Below are 16,540 nucleotides of genomic sequence, written 5' to 3'. Positions count from 1 at the left end.
GTGTGCAGTTCAGTTTCGGTCTCAGATTGTGACCAACATGCATGGTCTTGCTTTTGTCATCTGGTGCAAATGTGGTATGCGGAGGGGTGTAGCCATGAGTAAATTTAAGTCACACACACTTAAAATGTTGATACTTTTAGCCGAAAGCAAACACAGAAAACACAACAAGCCGCTGCAAGCCTTGGAATCATTTTCATTCAGAGCATTGGTGTGCCCGGTAGTGAAAACTTGAGATCCACAAGTGAAACTGTGACTCACGGCATGACATGACAGTAGTAGCTTTTGCAGCCGAGCACTGTCATGCATGCACGTACTTTGTCTTCAGACGAGCGCTATAATATTACTACATACTTACAAACACTGTTAAGGTCATACACATAGATTTTGTGTTTCTCTGGCAGATGCTTGTACCCCAAACTTACAAAACTATAACCATATCCGATACTTAAAGAAGACATATTATACCCTATGTCTCCAAGTTAACCTAGTTCCCTGGTGTCCTAATGAACATGTCTGTGACATGCTTTGGTCAAAATACCTTAAGGATGAAGCACCACGGCAGTTCGATCACTCTGCCAAAACAGCCCTGTTCAGAACGCTCAGTTTTGAGTGCCTGTCTCTTTAAATGCAAATGAGACACAGGAAACTGCGTCAGCGTCACTGAGGCTCCGGCAGCTAACAGCAGTTAGCATTTGGAAAAGCCATCATTTGCCGACCCTAGCCGGCACATTGCCGTCATATATAAAAATGTATCCACTGGACATGTAAATCCTCTGAGGCTGGAAGTTTGTGTAGAACTCTGTGCTGCACTGTGCAGCCAAGAATAGAACACTTTGCATACTTCCGCTCTTCCAGCAATTCCAGGACTGTCTCATTGCGACGTAGCAATGAGTGCGGAAATCAATACCGCATGTTTCATCTCCTGTACTTAGACTGAGGAGGACCACAACAATGAGTGAGTCATCTTTTTTCACACTTTGCCGACTCATAGGGCCTCCAGAGTCCCAAATATAAGTATTAAAATGATTAAAAAGTTGATTTTGCATAATGTCTCCTTTAACTTCAGGCCGCGCACAGCCATATTTCTTACACGTGGCTCGACGGACGCAATGATAATTACTTTGACATGTCGCCAGCATGCGTCTTCGTCTGCGTTTCCATGGTGACCTGGTGTTGCTCCAGCTCGGCAGTGGTCAGCTTCAGCCTCTCGGTTAAAGAGGAGAGCGAGAGGTCCTGCTCGGCCACCGTTTGCTCCAACTCAGCCAGGCTCTCGAGGTGTTCGGACGCCGGCGCTCTGAGAGTGGGTTTCCGTACCAACTCCTGGACAGAGAAAGGATGAAGCTTTGAAAACCACCCCCCGGATATTCAAACACATACTATTTCCCATGAAACACTGAGTGACCTATAGAAAAGAGGTTTAATATGGCCATGTTTCTACTACCACATGCCTGTGACTGGCTCTAAAGACACATTTAGGATGCACTGGGTGAGCTCAGACCTGTACTCTGAACTCGGATAACTCAGGAAGGATGTAGACCTAGATAGTCAAAGCAGGGGAAGATGACACACAGTGGATATAGAAAGACGCTGACACATATTGCATACCTTTGCTGTCCGTCTGATGCGGTCCAGGGAGGTCTCCGAGTGCAAGGTCAGCTTCTGCTCCATCGTTCTGAGCTCCTCACGATGTCTCTCCCTCATCTCGTTTTGATCCTGGGATCAAAAAACGTGGTGAAAATGAAATAAAGGAACACAGACTGCATGAAACTCACCTGGTCAGGCAACCCCCAATCCACAGTCTCGTCCCTTGCTCCCCTAAACAGCCTCATCACCTCTCACTGCTAATTCTCCTCCAATCAGACCTTAATTACAGAGCATGAGCCTTCCCGTCCACATAATCGCAGAAAGACACGCAAACCTAGTGACACGCACCAAAGTCAATAAGCTAATAAAGCACTTCTGAGCATTAGCCAAACGATTTAACTTCATGATTTTATTTGCGAACATGGCCTAAGCCCATTTGCTTTGAACTGAAAGTCTGGCTTGCTTTGATTTTGGTCATTTCTCCCCAACTAAAGTGACCATGGTTCGTGTGTGTGTGTGTGTGTGTGTGTGTGTGTGTGTGTGTGTGTGTGTGTGTGTGTGTGTGTGTGTGTGTGTGTGTGTGTGTGTGTGTGTGTGTGTGTGTGTGTGTGAACTAGCCCCCACTTTCTGCAGTTGTCAGTCTATATATTCTTTCAATTCAAATAAAAAACGAATAGTCATAAATAACATCAGTCCCCACAGGCATCCATGTCTTCAATCAGGGTGACCATCTCAAGCTGGGTCTTGCTGCTGTTTAAGATACTACACTGGCTACCTGTTTTTTTTAGTGGTCTATAAAACTTTACACGGTCTTGAGTCCTCCGTACTTCCGAGATTTTATTTTTCATTTACCGTTGCAGTCATTAGGAGTCCCCATGGTTTTTCTTTTAAATGTGTCCCATAAAAGTAACTTTGAGGCTACTTAAAGTGTTCACGCTCCTTTACTGTGCAGCACCATGCCTTGGCAAGCATTCTGAGTATTTTATTTTTTAGAGGAAACCATCCATCTCTGGTATTTTATTTCAATTGTTTTATATTTCTCACTTCAACATATCAATATACCATCTAGTTTTATTGTTTTGAATGTCAGTCTTTTGAGAAGTTTGCATTTTACTTAGAATTTTGTCCAATCAGTGGATTCATAAACAAACTTCTAATATTCAATATAGTTACACTACCATTCGAAAGTTTGGGGTCACTTAGAAATGTCCACATTTTTGAAGGAAAAGCACTTTTTTTCAATGAATATAACATTAAATGAATCAGAAATACACTCTATACATTGTGAATGTGGTAAACGACTTTTCTATACATTAAACGTCTGTTTTTTAATGGAATATGTACATAGGTGAATAGAGGCCCATTTCCAGTGTTCAAACTCACGTTAGAAGGCTATTGGATGATTAGAAAACCCTTGTGCAATGATGTTAGCACAGCGGAAAACAGTTTTGCTGGTTGTTTGACAAAAGGGCAAAATTATTATTTTTGAATAAAAATCATTATTTATAATCTTGTCAATGTCTTCACTCTATTTAATATTCATTTTGCAACTATTTTGATGAATAAAAGTGTGTCTTTTAATGGAAAACACCAAAAAATTGTATAGGTGACCCCAAACTTTTGAAAGGTCGTGTATAAAAAAAAAAAGGTACATTTATTTACTGTACCTGTTCGACTTGTTTGTGGAACTTCTTTATCACGTCTTCTTTTTTGTCGAGTTGACGCTGCAGGTCTTTGATGGTCTGGTGAGCCAGCTTGAGGGCGCGCTGACTGTCCGACTGGCCCACGTCATGCTTGGCAAGGTCGGCTATCATGTGTTCCCGCGTGGCAGTGGTCGGGAGCCGTAGGCGCAGCTCGTTGATAACTTTATCCCTGGACTCGACGTTTTGCTCTGCCTTCGACAGAGCTGCTTCTTTCTCTTTCAGCTTCTGCAAGCGAAAGAATCATTTAAAGCGATATACCGTGTGTTTTGAAGGGAATTCAAATGAGAGGGGACGGAATGGTTTACCTCAGACAAACGTTTACAGGTGGCCTGTGTGTCCAAGATGGTGTAGCTATGCTCTCTGATTTTAGCAGAGTCAGTACCCTCATCACGCTGAAAACACAAAACAGACGTGGATATTAGTCAGATAGCGAGATGTTTATTATCACACCATTTGTCTATGACTTTTAAAAGAAATTTAAAGGTGCCATATGTAAGAATGTGGCCAAAAACAGTTACTACATTCAAATTCAAAATACCGAGGTCTTTTAGGTTTTCGTTTTCTGACGTAACTGGCAACCCGTGGTTGCTCGGCAGCTGAGACTCTACTGACTGCAATGATTGGTAGACGGTGGTAGGTGGCGCCACATGCCAAAACATGATTTCAAAACAATGATATGATTTGCAGTTTGCAAAAGATTTTTTTTCATGCAAATATTTTGTCTGTATTGTTGTTGTTGGTGAGTTCAGTTTGTTATATGAACATTATTCCTGAGTCTCTGTGACATATTACGAGGATTTTATGGCCAGTTGCTTTAGATTTATTACATAATGCACCTTTAAAAATAGCTTTTTTCATCTTCGATGGCTGTAAACCATCAGATTACCTTTTCTACATGGTTGTGCTTTTCATACTGGTCCAGTTGGCGCTCCAGCTCCACCTCACGCTGATCCCACGCAAGTTGTCGTTCTTCTTGAAGCTTGACATGGAAGACAAAAAAAAGAGGCTTTCGTCATGCGTACAAGCACAGATACTCGTGAGATAGTTACAAGTGAGTTTTCTCTCACCATGTTGTGCTGCACAATGTCCTCTTCCAGCGAGCGTATGGTTCGCTCCTGTTCCTCCACAAGGTTCTTCAGATACCTGATCTCCTCCTTCTGCACCACCAGTTCCCTGCCTTTGCGCAGCTCCTGCAGACGACAGTCTTCCATCTTCTTGTGCCACTCGGTGACCTGTTGGAACGTTAAGAGTTAGGGGTTATAAGTTATCAAAATCTTTTTCTTTATTCTATTCTACACCTACTTAAGTCAGTGTCAGGAGGAAGCAGCAGTGGATCAACATCTACTATGTGTTTTCCCCCCGACTGACCTTCTGGGCTCCTTTCACGTCCTTCAGTGTACAGATGAGTTCCTCCAGCCCACGAAGCCTCAGTTCCAGCTCCTCAGCCTTGCCCTCTGCTCTCCTCCTCTCCTTTTCTGCGTTCTTTTTCTCCTCCTGGGCTTTCGCTCGGTCTTCCTGGAGGCTTACCATGGTCACGGAGAACTTTTCCAGTTGGCGAAGCGGCAGGGCTCCGGCAAACTGCCTGCGCAGCGACTGAACGGTCTGTCGTAGGTGCTTGGAGCGATTTCTAGACTCCTGGTGGACAAGGAACAGAGTGCGCTCGCCTGCATCCAGCCGCTGTTCGGCGCGCAGCTTGTAGGCCTCCAGTTGTTGGACACGAGAGGTGGCAGCCTCTTGTTTGGCCAACGCTGCAGACTCGCTGAGCTGCAGAGCCACAATGTGTTGTTGGAGCTGGGCAATGAAGGCTTTCTCATCGGACAGTGACTGTGGGAAAAGACAAAATACTTTAATCTTAAGGTTTTCTACTATTGGATTATGATTCACAGTGATATGATTCCATTATACAAAGATGATCGATCCAATTTATGGACAAAGAGCATTGCTGTGCACAGATCTAAAAACAGCATTGGAGGAAAACACTTAGCTATACACTTTTATGTCATGAGAAATGTAAAAAAAAAAAAAATTACATTATGTCAAGCTGTCACAGTACTGTGTATGTGGTTCATAATTGTAAATACACAAATTGTGTATTTTTGCTCTTGTATTTGTTACATCATAGCTGCATAATTGTAGGGCTAAGATTTAAATTATGGTTCAGATTTTCCATATTAAAATAGCATTATTCAGGTTAGCAAATACAACCAAAAGCAGGCGAAGAAGCCTGGTAAGCTTCCAAAGTTAAGAGGAAGTGACATAAAATAATACAAAATATATAACAGCCAGTTACCTGGAAATCCACTATTTGTCTCCTCAAAGCTTCGACTTCCTTCTCACTGGAATTGAGTCTTGCCCGTAGAGCAGTCACCTGCATCACAGCCACATCAGACATCTCTTGAAACCTATGCAAAAAAAAAAAAGAAGAGCAACAAAAACATTCTATTTATTATCGTGTTCAGTGTAAGATAACTTGTCATCCGAGGGCCTGCAAGTCTTCGAACTCACTTGGAGACTTCGATGCGAAGCTCAGCCTCGGCTTTCTCCAGCCCTCTAATTGCTGCTCTATCAGCGTCGCTCACAGCTTTACTGACGCTGTTCGCCAGCTCATCTCTCAGCTCCCGTTCCATCGTCTGGGCCTCCACATTCATCCTGGTCAACTGAGGATAAAACACAATTCTTTTACGGTGTCATGTTGGGAGAGAAAAAAAGATGTCAGCAGTCACGTAGAAGTCACGATTCGGCGGCCTGAACGAGGATCCGTCTTCTTCTTCCTCCTCACGTTCTCTTACCTCTGCAATCTTGGATTCCAGCTCCAAGTTGCGCTCCTCCACGTGCCGGAGGGAGCTCCTAGTGTGTTCATACATTTTGTGTGCATGCTCAGCTCTCTGCCTTTCATTCAGCTCCTTCATCTCCAGAGTGGTGATTCTTCTGGCAGCAGATACCATTTCATTGTTGGCCAGCGCCTTCCCTGCTTTATCCATACCATTTTCACCTCCTGATATTAAGGAGGGAAAAAAAAAATCATGTTATAGCATTAACACATGATTCTTACTCTAAACAGGAATAGGTGGTGTGTACATCATTGTATCTTGCATTTTGAATACACAACTCTCTACGCATGCCCCATACACCAATGACCAGTCTAAGACGAGCCTTGCTCTCACTGAACACAGGGCTGACAATTGGGAACATGAGGAAAAGTAGATTTTAGTATTTTCCATTGGGAAATTTGTGTTGCTTTTGAGTTTAGTGGAGGAGAGTGACCAGTTTCCCAAGTTTATTTCCCAGCAGAAAATTGCTGTCTAATAACGAGATAAATCAGCAATCATATTCTTATGATATATGTTCAGACTCAAGCTGCCATAGATTTTATTAGGTGGCGCTTTTTTAATTTGGCTAAAATTTATTTTTCCTTGTGTCAATAGAAATGCTTTTTCCAGACATAAAAAAGCTTGTATTGTGTGTGTTAGTATGCTCATACACATCTTGATGCTAACTTCCTTCTGCGGGTCTTTTCCTAAAAGATGAAAAACATCCACGTCTTACCAGTTGCACTGATGCTCTCCCACGCGTGCTCTAAAGTATACAGTTTCTCCTTTGTGATCTCCAGCTCTTTATTCACAGCAGAGATTTGCGCCTGCAGAGACTCGTTCTCACTCTGAGGCAGGAAAAAGACAGGAAACAGCCGTCGGTTAACTGTTAGCGGTCAAGTCGATTGTGAAAAGCGTATGGATCATTGAGTGAAAACACAGTTTATAGTTGAATACCTCCAAATGCTCGAGGTTGGTGGTTCTCCGTACGAGGGAACTGTCTCTCTGCAGCACATCTCTGTATTTGACCGTGAGCTCTGTGTATTGTCGGTTAGCCTTTTCTAGCTCTAAAGAGGGCACACTGTCATCCAAGGCCTTTTGCAGAGCTGCAACTTTATATGCAGCCATTTCCTGCAGACGGAGCAAAGGTTAAGGGTCATAAAAGTAAATGCATTGGTGTTTATAGTTGGCTGATGCAAAACACAACTTCCACTTCTGAAAACTGCATTTTTACTCTTTTACTCCCGCCACTGTTTGCTAAAAAAAATTTTTTATTTACTACAGGCTGTGTTCTGTGACAAGTTACTGAACGAGACCTGCTGGAATTGCGGTCAAGGGGCACAAGGCTTCAACATTTTTCACTGGCAAATTAAGCTCAGAGCAGAGAGTCTCCATGCCACAACACTTTAACGACCTGGGGAGACGACGCACCAATCTGCTACAGAACGGATTTTGCCTACAGCAGCCTTAAATACATTTAGGACTACAAAAAAAAAACATTATTTCATTATAAACATTATAACTTATTAATAGCCACATGTTTTTTGTAGTTTTGTTTGATTCTGCAGCTTTTAAAATGTGAATATGTTCTGGTTTCTTTGCATTCTTTGTTATTGTACACTACCGTTCACTTAGAAATGTCCTTATTTTTGATTGAAAATCTGAATCTAACATTAAATGAAACAAAAATACACTCTATACATTGTTAATGTGGTAAATGACTCTTCTAGTTGCAAACGTCTGGTTTTTAAATTTAAAAAATTGTATAGGCGATCACAAATCTTTGAACGGTAGTGTATTTACTCACAATTAATTGAGAGAATAGTTGAAAGATTATGTAATTATGAAGTTGTATAAATCTAACTAACTAAATTTTTGGCCTTTTATTCTGGAAAACTCAGATCAGAATTGGATTTAGAGTTAAGTTTACTGACTTCATTCTGTTTCTCTGTTACCTTATATCTCTGCAGGTAACCAATCCTCTGGGTGACAGACGTCTGCATGTGGATACTCTCCTCCCTCAGCCTGTTGTTTTCCTTGCGGAGGTGCTGCTCCTGCTCCAGCAGGGTGGCGTAGCGGCGCATCAGTTTCTTCTCGTTGACCTTTAGCATCGTCAGCTTGCGCAACGCTTCACTCAACTGTCTCCTGATTTCCTCTGGGCCCTTTCCAAGCATGTCAAGCAGCTCCTGGTGAGTGAAATGGATACACGTGCCTTGATCCGTCATGATGTTTTTTTTTTTTTTGGATAGAAAATCACTATGAGGTAAAATACGCGCAGCATAACAAAGCAGTATATCTGTCACAGACTTTTTAAAAAGGCATGCGAGGACATCAAAGGTCAAAACTCAAACCCTCGCTGTTTTAACGTAACGCCTCCTGGATTCTTAGAATTCTGGGCCATATTTCAGACAGGTTTAACTCGCTTTGTGCATTTTTCACGTCAGTCAAGTCGGAGGAAAACTTCAGATGGAGACGCAACAACAGACACATAGTTTAGGTGAGATTTATCTGTAACTAATTCAGCTCCATGGTGTCGGCTTTCAAAATGGTGGAAGGACCATTGTGAGGACAAATTTGGGTGAAGACTTGGTTGGGTATGAGTTAGGATTATAGCTGAAACCATTAATCGATTACTAAATGAATCGTCTACTATTGTGATAATCGATTAATCGGTTTGAAGCTTTTTTCTTCATTAAAACAAGATTTCTGATTGTTTTAGCTTCTTAATTGTGAATATTTTCTTCGTTTTTTTTGCTCCATATAACAAAGAAATCATTCAAACCGAATCGTTTTGGCATTTGAGAACATTGTCATTTCCAGGTTTGACAAACACTGATCAAATTTTTGGACCAAACGATTAATCGAGAAAATAATAGACAGATTAATCGATTACAAAAAGAATCGTTATTTGCAGCTCTAGTTCGGATTAGGCTTTCAGCAGTTTAGAGTAACGAAATATGCAATGCATTATACAAATGGCTGTCCTTGTGTGTGTGTGTGTGTGCATAAATGCAGCACATCTTGCATCTGCTTTTAAGTTCCATTAACATTTTCATGTCAGACTCACATTAAACTCTTGAACTTTAACAGCATCAGCTTGCTTTTGCTCCTCCAGCTTTTCTTTCGCCTCTTTTAACGTCTCTTTCTCCTTCTGCCACTCAGACTTCTCGCTAAACACAAATAGAAACATCATTGATTATTATTATTATTATTATTATTATTAAACCAGATTATTATGCGTTATATCATTTCTTGTGACCCCAACCTTAGGTATTCTTTGTAAAGGAGTCCCTGTTGGTGGCTGATAACCGAAAACTTGTCTTTGTATTGCTCCAACATTCCAGTAAGCGTCTTGCTTTGTTCCTCCTTGTTTTTCTGTTCCTAAAGGGATTCAGAGAGAAAGCTCAGATTTATTCAAGTGTGGTTCCTTCTGAAGGTGGCTGCCTTCAGCATGCCTGTAAACCCAGAACCTGCAGAACACCTAGAAGAAAATCAGCATTTTCACCTCATAGAAACAGAGGAGCTACTGGTCTACAGCTCCCATGTTTGCCAAGTTTGTGAAACTGAGGTAAATCTGAACATTTCAAACAAATTATAGACACAAGCTGCAGAGGATCAATAGCTATTAAAGACAAGGCTTTCAGAAGACTGCGACACTGACCTGAAGAAGTCGAACAGCGTACTCGTTCAGGGAACTAATGACCTCGGTGCTGCTGGGCCCCAGCTCCTCAGGAAGGGTCAGAGGTCTGAGGACAACTCCGGCGCTGCCTGACTTCCTAAGCAGCTCCAATTCCCCTTCCAGTTGGCTCACCTGAGAAACACAGTTGAAGACATTCATAAACACGGTACAGCTGCAACAGGTGTTTTACTTCAATACAAATACAAAACGTCATCAGGACATCATCATCATCATCCTTTTTAGTATGACACCATTGTTAGTAGATGTGCTTGTTTAAAGTAGACATAATATGCAAAATCAACTTTTTAATCCTTTCAATACTTATATTTGGGACTCTGGAGGCTCTATGAGTAAGTACAGGAGATAAAACACGCAATGTTGACTTCCGCACTCATTGCTACGTCACAATTAGACATTCCTGGAATTGTTGTCTCGCGGAGCTCTGCTTTGTCCCTAAAAAAAATGCGAGAGTGCAGGCAAGAGCAATAGTATCCTGAAGAGCGGAAGTCCGCAAAGTGTTCTATGGCTGCTCAGTGCAGCACAGAGTTCTACACAAACTTCCAGCCTCAGAGGATTTACATGCCCTGTGGATACATTTTATATATGACGGCAATGTGCCGGCTAGAGTCGTAAATGATGGTTTTTCCAAATGCTAACTGCTGTTACCTGCCAGAGCCTCAGTGACGCTGACGTCCTGTGTCTTTTGCATTTAAAGGTCCCATATTATGCAAAATAAACTTTTTAATCATTTAAATCCTTATATAAGGGACTCTGGAGGTCCTATCAGACGGCAAAGTGTGAAAAAAGATGACTCACTCATGTTTTTGTGGTCCTCCTCAGTTTAAGTACAGGAGATAAAACACGACTTCCACGCTCACTGGGATGTCACAATGCGCTAAATTCCTGGAATTGTTGTCTCGCGTAGCTCCGCTTTGTCCGTAAAACACGCGAGAGTGCAGGCGAGGGCAACGGCATCCGAAAACCAGAAGTAGGCGAAAAGTTCTATTCTTGGATTCTCACAGGATTTGCGTGTCCAGTGGATACATGTTATATATGATGGCAATGCTCCGGCTAGAGTCGGCAAATGATGGCTTTTCCAAATGCTAACTGCTGTTAGCTGCCGGAGCCTCAGTGACTCGTGCATAATTTCCTGTGTTTCATTTGCATTTAAAGAGACAGGCACTCAAAAGCGAGCGTTCTGAACAGGGCTGTTTTGGCAGAGTGATTGAACTGCTGTGGTGCTTCATCCTTAAGGTATTTTGACCAAAGCATGTCACAGACATGTTCATTAGGACACCAGGGAACTAGGTTAAATGGAGAAATAGGGTATAATATGTCTCCTTTAACTATTTCCATGTTAAGTATTTGCCTGATGATTTGGAACAGAGGAAGCCAATAAAGTAATAGAAAGAATAGTGAATGTATGACAATTAAAAAGAAACTATCAAGTTGTCTGTCATAACCATCAAGCAGGCACCTTTTCTTTAGCTCTTCCAAGCTGGCTGCAGCTGCTTGCAGCTTCCTCACGGGCCAGTTTCAGTTCCTGTCTCAGTTCTTGGTTTCTCCCCACCAGCTGATGGACGTGGGACTTGAGGTGCAGAGCTGATTCAGACTTCGCACTCCCACCGCTGACATCTACCGCCTGTGGGAGATGATAAAACATTTTGCACGGTAAATAAAAACCAGTTTGCGAAATGCAGGTGCTACCCATAAATCAATGCAGGCAATGTTTTTTGAGGTGCGGCTGTATGACGCACCGACACATAAAATAAATGTGAACACAACTCGAGTGAAAGCAAATATCACATCAATAACACAAGACAGACTCTGTTGGCTTGCACCTTGTATTTTGTGCTACTTCGTCTTGTGATGCTGGGGCCGGAGGTGATAAAGATTAACCAAACAAATATCTTCAGCTGCTTTAAATTTCAACGCATGCTTGAAACCAGCGCAGCGCCATCCATCAATGTCTGAATGCCTTCCACATTTTTCTGTTAATTAAGTTGCTTTATGAGCAACCGTCTGCTTCATCAACTGCCAACAAAACTGAGACACCAATTGGAGTGTGCCAATTGACTGTCAGCACACCTTGGCCAAGTATAGGAACACTGTGTGCATAACGTTCTGAGGAAACAGTAATTAAATAAAATCTCTTTACAAGTATCGATAACCAGTACTGGTATAAATGTGGGCACCTATTAGCAGCATCTGTATCACAGATGTAATCACTAAAGGGTTATCCAATATAAACTCATGTCATGGTTTGCAGTGCTGTGAAAATGATGCGTTAAAACGTTTTGAGGAAGATTGTTGTTTGAACATAACATTTGTCTGTTTTATCTCTGTTACTTGTTTCGGGGTTAGGGTTAGGGTTACGGTTGGCCTACATTGGTTAAATGTGACATTAACACCAGCATTAGCACATGGAAGATACTTACGTTAGCCGGTTTAATGACGGCACCATCAGATGGCGTGGTCGCTTGATTGATCCTCATGGCTTGGAGAGTGTCTTTCAGGACAGTCTCCTGATCTTGTTTAACTTTTGACAATTCTTCCGCTAGAAATGAAGGAATTACATATTTAATTGTTATCAGGCAAACTACTCGGTGGTTCACTATTCCATTTCTGGAACGTACATAGGAGTATAGAGGCCCATTTCCAGTGTTCTAATGGTACATTGTGTTTGCTAATTGCGTTAGAAGGCTATTGGATGACCCTTGAAAACCCTTGTGCAATGATGTTAGCACAGCTGAAAACAGTTTTCCTGGTTTTGACTAAAGCGAAGTTCATTATTTCTAATCTTGTCAATGTCTTGGCTATATTTTCTATTCATTTTGCAATTCTTTTGATGAATGAAAGTGATGAATGAAAGTGTGACAAAAAATTGCATAGGTGACCCCAAACTTTTGAACGGTAGTGTACAACAGACATGTACTCACCTTTGGCTTGAAACTGGGTCTTCAGAAGTCTCAACTCACTCTCCTTTTCACTCAGTTTTTTTTCCAGGTGCTCAGTCTGCAAAAAAATTTTTTATCACTGATGAAATCCTTTCTGAAGACATTTGCCAAATTTCACTACACTTTTTTATCTTATCATATACATTATCTGTATGATAATTTATGAAAATATGAAAAACATTTCAAAATGTAGTGCCTGTTTGTTTGCTAGAATGAGCGAAATAAGTGGACTTATTTCTTTCTATGGTTACATACGATGTATGTTTCAGAGCCGCAGCAATCAGTTGTGTGTGTCACTAAGTGGATATGTAAGAAAGGATGCTATCAGCCAGAAGCTCACCTTGTGTTTGATCTCTTCATCTGTGTGAGTGCTCCTCAGTGGCACAGTTCTGTCAGAGCTGATGTTTTCCTCCAGGACAACGCTTGACCTTGGGTTCACTGCAGAAAGAGATGAATGTCACTATGAGATTAAGAACAGCACAGTGGATTTACATCATTTTTTACACTGCTAAGCACACAGACCATGTCACACAGACAGAATATTTCTTGTTTTGAATGTGAGCACATGTATTGGTTCAATTAAATTAGTGCATCAACCTCTTTCCTTGGCCATATGTCTAATTTGCTTCTTTAATTCCAGTCTTTCCTCTTCAAGCCGTTCAATCTTCAAAAAAAAAAAGAAAGAAAAAGAAACACGTGGCATGACAGGATCTTAGAAAAATGGCGGATTCACTGAGATTACCACCACGAGACTTTACCTCTTTTGTGAGGACTTGATTTTCTGCTTTGTACTGGCGCTGCCTGAGACATTTGGCACGTCTGAATTCTGACAGATCCACTTCCTGCTTTGGGTCCAGACCTTTTGGAGTCATGAAGAAGAAGCATACGGAAAGAACACTCAAATTAATTTGCCTGTTCTAGGTCAGTCAGTGTTATCTAAACAGAGTAATGGAATAGATGGAAGAAAAAAAAAGTCTGACCTAGTTTTTCACGGAGATCCTCATTTTCGTCCATGAGGTCATTGATCCTCATCCCGAGCTGGTTGATCTCTTTGGTCATGGCCTCTATATCACAATCTCTCTCTCTGATTTGATTTTTACACTCTTTAATCTCCGCAATGGCAGCTTCCAGGCCATAAGTGCCCTATTATAGAGAAGCAGAGCAGTGGTTACTTATCCAACCAAAACCGTGTCTTATCTGACTTCATCCGTTTCCTTGTTTACCATCTCAAACACTTTTTTAAGATACGATTAGACATGTTTGATCACACCATAGTCACACAGTTATTTCAGTAAGTTAAGTGAATGAATACAAACCATAAACCCCGCCTCTGGGGATTTGAGGATCAAGTTATTTGATTTGGATTAAGAAACAAATCTTTGATGCAAGAAAAGGGTTAGGACAGAGTATCGACTGACTTACAGATTCGTACTGTCTCAGGCGCACAGACGTCTCAATGACTGCTTTGTCCTTTTCCTCGGCATGAGCTTCTGCGAGCTTCAGCACCTGCTCTGCTTGCACTGCTCGGCTCTCTGCAGCTTCCAGCTTAGACTTCAGCTCTTCCATCTTTCTCTGCTGCGTGGACGATGGCAGACCTTGAACAAGAAGAAAACCACAAAATACAAATCAATCAATCAAGAGAACAAAGAGGAGACTAAAGTCAGACCCCAGCTGTTTTTGGATCCACCCACCTCTGTCTTTCTTCACGGATGTCTTTAACGTCTCGATGAAAACAGTGTGCTGCTCCATGTCTGCTGTATACTGCTCCACCTGCTCGCTCAGCGTCCTGATTTGGACGTCTCGCTCTTGAACGGCCTTTGGGGCAATCACCAAGAATGTAAAAATGAGAAGTTGTGTGCAAGACTGAGCACAGGTCGTGTTTATCGTTTACAAAATGAAACAAAAAGCGAGGGAGGGAGGCTACAGCTGAGAAGGCATGATGACTGATGAAACTTACAGCACAAAGATCATATATGGCCTGGACCAGGGCAGCAGAAGGAAGGACAGGTTGATGGCACATAACAAGATGTGAAGAGAAGGCAACAAGTAGGAAAATGTAGGAATGATGAAGAAGAAGAACATATAATTGGTCATCTCTGCGTCAGAATTTCCTACTGCAAAGAAGACAGATAAAACTGCTGTGCAGTCATTAGCCATGGCCATTTATTGCCTAAGCCTAACCTTAACCTAAATGCATCATTAGGACCAGGTTATTGTCTCCATGAGGACTACTGGTCTTTAGATCAGCAGGTCAGCATCTATGCCAGAGAGGAACCTAAAGAGGTATTCTTCACGAGTACACTCATATATATATGTTATGCATATAATGCATTCCCTAAACCTTTACCATGCCTAACCTAAACCCAATTGTCACCATCACCCTAAAACCAAGTTTTGCCCCTCAAAAAGTTGCGAGGACCAGCCAAAATGTCCTCCAAGATCAAAATGTCCACACAAAAATGAGTTTGAATCAATGTGTCCTCAAAGCCTTCTACACACAAACACACACCTGCTGCAAGGCAATAACGTTGCTCTTCTCCACATCCAGTTGGGCCGAACGCAGCTTATCCCTCAGATCGCGAATCATCTGTTGGTACAGGACAATCTCCTCATCCTTCCCAGAGAGCACTTGCTGAGTGTGAGGAAACGATCGTGTCAGATGTGATAATGAAGAACCATCATTGACAATGAACCAAGTCGAGAAGGTAAATTGTTTTGTTTTGTTTTGTTTTGGCCAATAAATCTGATGACATATTCTTGGTTATATGTCTTGAGATAACATTAGTTGTGTTTATACACAATAAAGGGAATACCGAACACAAAATATCTCCTTTTGTTGAGGGATTTGATCACACCCACCTTCCACTCTTCCACTTTGGCATTGACTGCTGCCATAATTGGGTCATCCTGTCCAGTCATGCCATGAATGTTATCCGTTAACTCTCGGACCTGCACGCAAAAACACAGACAAAGGCAGGAGTCAGAATACACACACACCACACCACACAGCATTATTACATTAAAAAAAAACCTAAAAGAGGAGTGAGGACAGTGAGGGAGCTCAGAGAACAGCTGCCAGTTAGGCTATCTGATCAAGATGCCTCCCGGGCACCTGCTGGAGGGATGCTACATGTTCCATCTGGCCTGGGATCTCCTCAGGATCCCCAGGGTGGAGCTGTAAAGTGTTGCTGGGGAGAGGGATGTCAGTACTGTGACCCAGATAGGTGAAAGAAAATGGATGGATGGATTGATGGCTAGTCAGAGCCACTTCCTGTATTTGATCTTGCATCAAAACAATAATCAGTGTCAGTCTAACCAGAAATATAGGGGCCGTGATGGCTCAATAAGTAGAGTGGGTCATCTTCTAACTGGAAGGCTGATGGATTCAATCCCTGGTTCTGCTAGATTACATGCTGCTTTGTCCTTGTAGCATGTGATGTGTGTGTGTAATACTAGGTAATGCAGCATATACTGGAAATGCAATGTACAATAATTATGAATGGCAAAAGTGTAGTGTAAAGTACTTTAAGTTGAGTCATCAAGATATGAAAATGTGCTCCATAATAATAATAATACAGTATTTTATTCGTTTACCTGCAGCTTTAAATGATCCCTCTCTTTCCTGAGCTGGTCCATGATGGCGTCCGTCTGCTGTACAACGATCTTCATCTTGTTGTACTCGTCCGTCATCGCCTCCATCTCCTTCACGGACTCCTCCAGGCTTTTCTGCAGCTGCTCATTCTGCGTTATCAGGTGTGTGTTTTCTTCGCCGATACGCTAATGGACACACGCGTAGATGTGATTAAC

General features: G+C 42.0%; 1 protein-coding gene across 1 annotated transcript in view; it reads right to left on the bottom strand.

Annotated features, from left to right (window-relative positions):
• cep290 (centrosomal protein 290) overlaps window positions 1-16,540 on the bottom strand; it is a gene marked incomplete at its 5' end in the record, with an annotated part of 31,200 nt that overhangs the window by 10,669 nt on the left and 3,991 nt on the right. The window contains 29 exons of the mRNA XM_083893768.1: window positions 1,121-1,320; window positions 1,606-1,713; window positions 3,252-3,512; window positions 3,593-3,679; window positions 4,174-4,266; window positions 4,355-4,519; window positions 4,656-5,111; window positions 5,578-5,689; window positions 5,793-5,944; window positions 6,077-6,282; window positions 6,834-6,945; window positions 7,055-7,228; window positions 8,053-8,283; window positions 9,165-9,267; window positions 9,363-9,478; window positions 9,759-9,908; window positions 11,254-11,418; window positions 12,188-12,333; window positions 12,716-12,785; window positions 13,074-13,171; window positions 13,331-13,397; window positions 13,492-13,592; window positions 13,714-13,876; window positions 14,156-14,328; window positions 14,425-14,548; window positions 14,691-14,711; window positions 15,243-15,365; window positions 15,593-15,682; window positions 16,328-16,510. Of these exons, the coding sequence (XP_083749894.1) occupies window positions 1,121-1,320; window positions 1,606-1,713; window positions 3,252-3,512; window positions 3,593-3,679; window positions 4,174-4,266; window positions 4,355-4,519; window positions 4,656-5,111; window positions 5,578-5,689; window positions 5,793-5,944; window positions 6,077-6,282; window positions 6,834-6,945; window positions 7,055-7,228; window positions 8,053-8,283; window positions 9,165-9,267; window positions 9,363-9,478; window positions 9,759-9,908; window positions 11,254-11,418; window positions 12,188-12,333; window positions 12,716-12,785; window positions 13,074-13,171; window positions 13,331-13,397; window positions 13,492-13,592; window positions 13,714-13,876; window positions 14,156-14,328; window positions 14,425-14,548; window positions 14,691-14,711; window positions 15,243-15,365; window positions 15,593-15,682; window positions 16,328-16,510 (4,250 nt within the window). The remainder of the gene's footprint in view (window positions 1-1,120; window positions 1,321-1,605; window positions 1,714-3,251; window positions 3,513-3,592; window positions 3,680-4,173; window positions 4,267-4,354; window positions 4,520-4,655; window positions 5,112-5,577; window positions 5,690-5,792; window positions 5,945-6,076; window positions 6,283-6,833; window positions 6,946-7,054; window positions 7,229-8,052; window positions 8,284-9,164; window positions 9,268-9,362; window positions 9,479-9,758; window positions 9,909-11,253; window positions 11,419-12,187; window positions 12,334-12,715; window positions 12,786-13,073; window positions 13,172-13,330; window positions 13,398-13,491; window positions 13,593-13,713; window positions 13,877-14,155; window positions 14,329-14,424; window positions 14,549-14,690; window positions 14,712-15,242; window positions 15,366-15,592; window positions 15,683-16,327; window positions 16,511-16,540) is intronic.

Source organism: Microchirus variegatus, assembly GCF_963457635.1.
Source record: "Microchirus variegatus genome assembly, chromosome: 8".
NCBI lineage: Eukaryota > Metazoa > Chordata > Actinopteri > Pleuronectiformes > Soleidae > Microchirus > Microchirus variegatus.
This window is presented reverse-complemented; position numbering and strand designations above follow the sequence as displayed.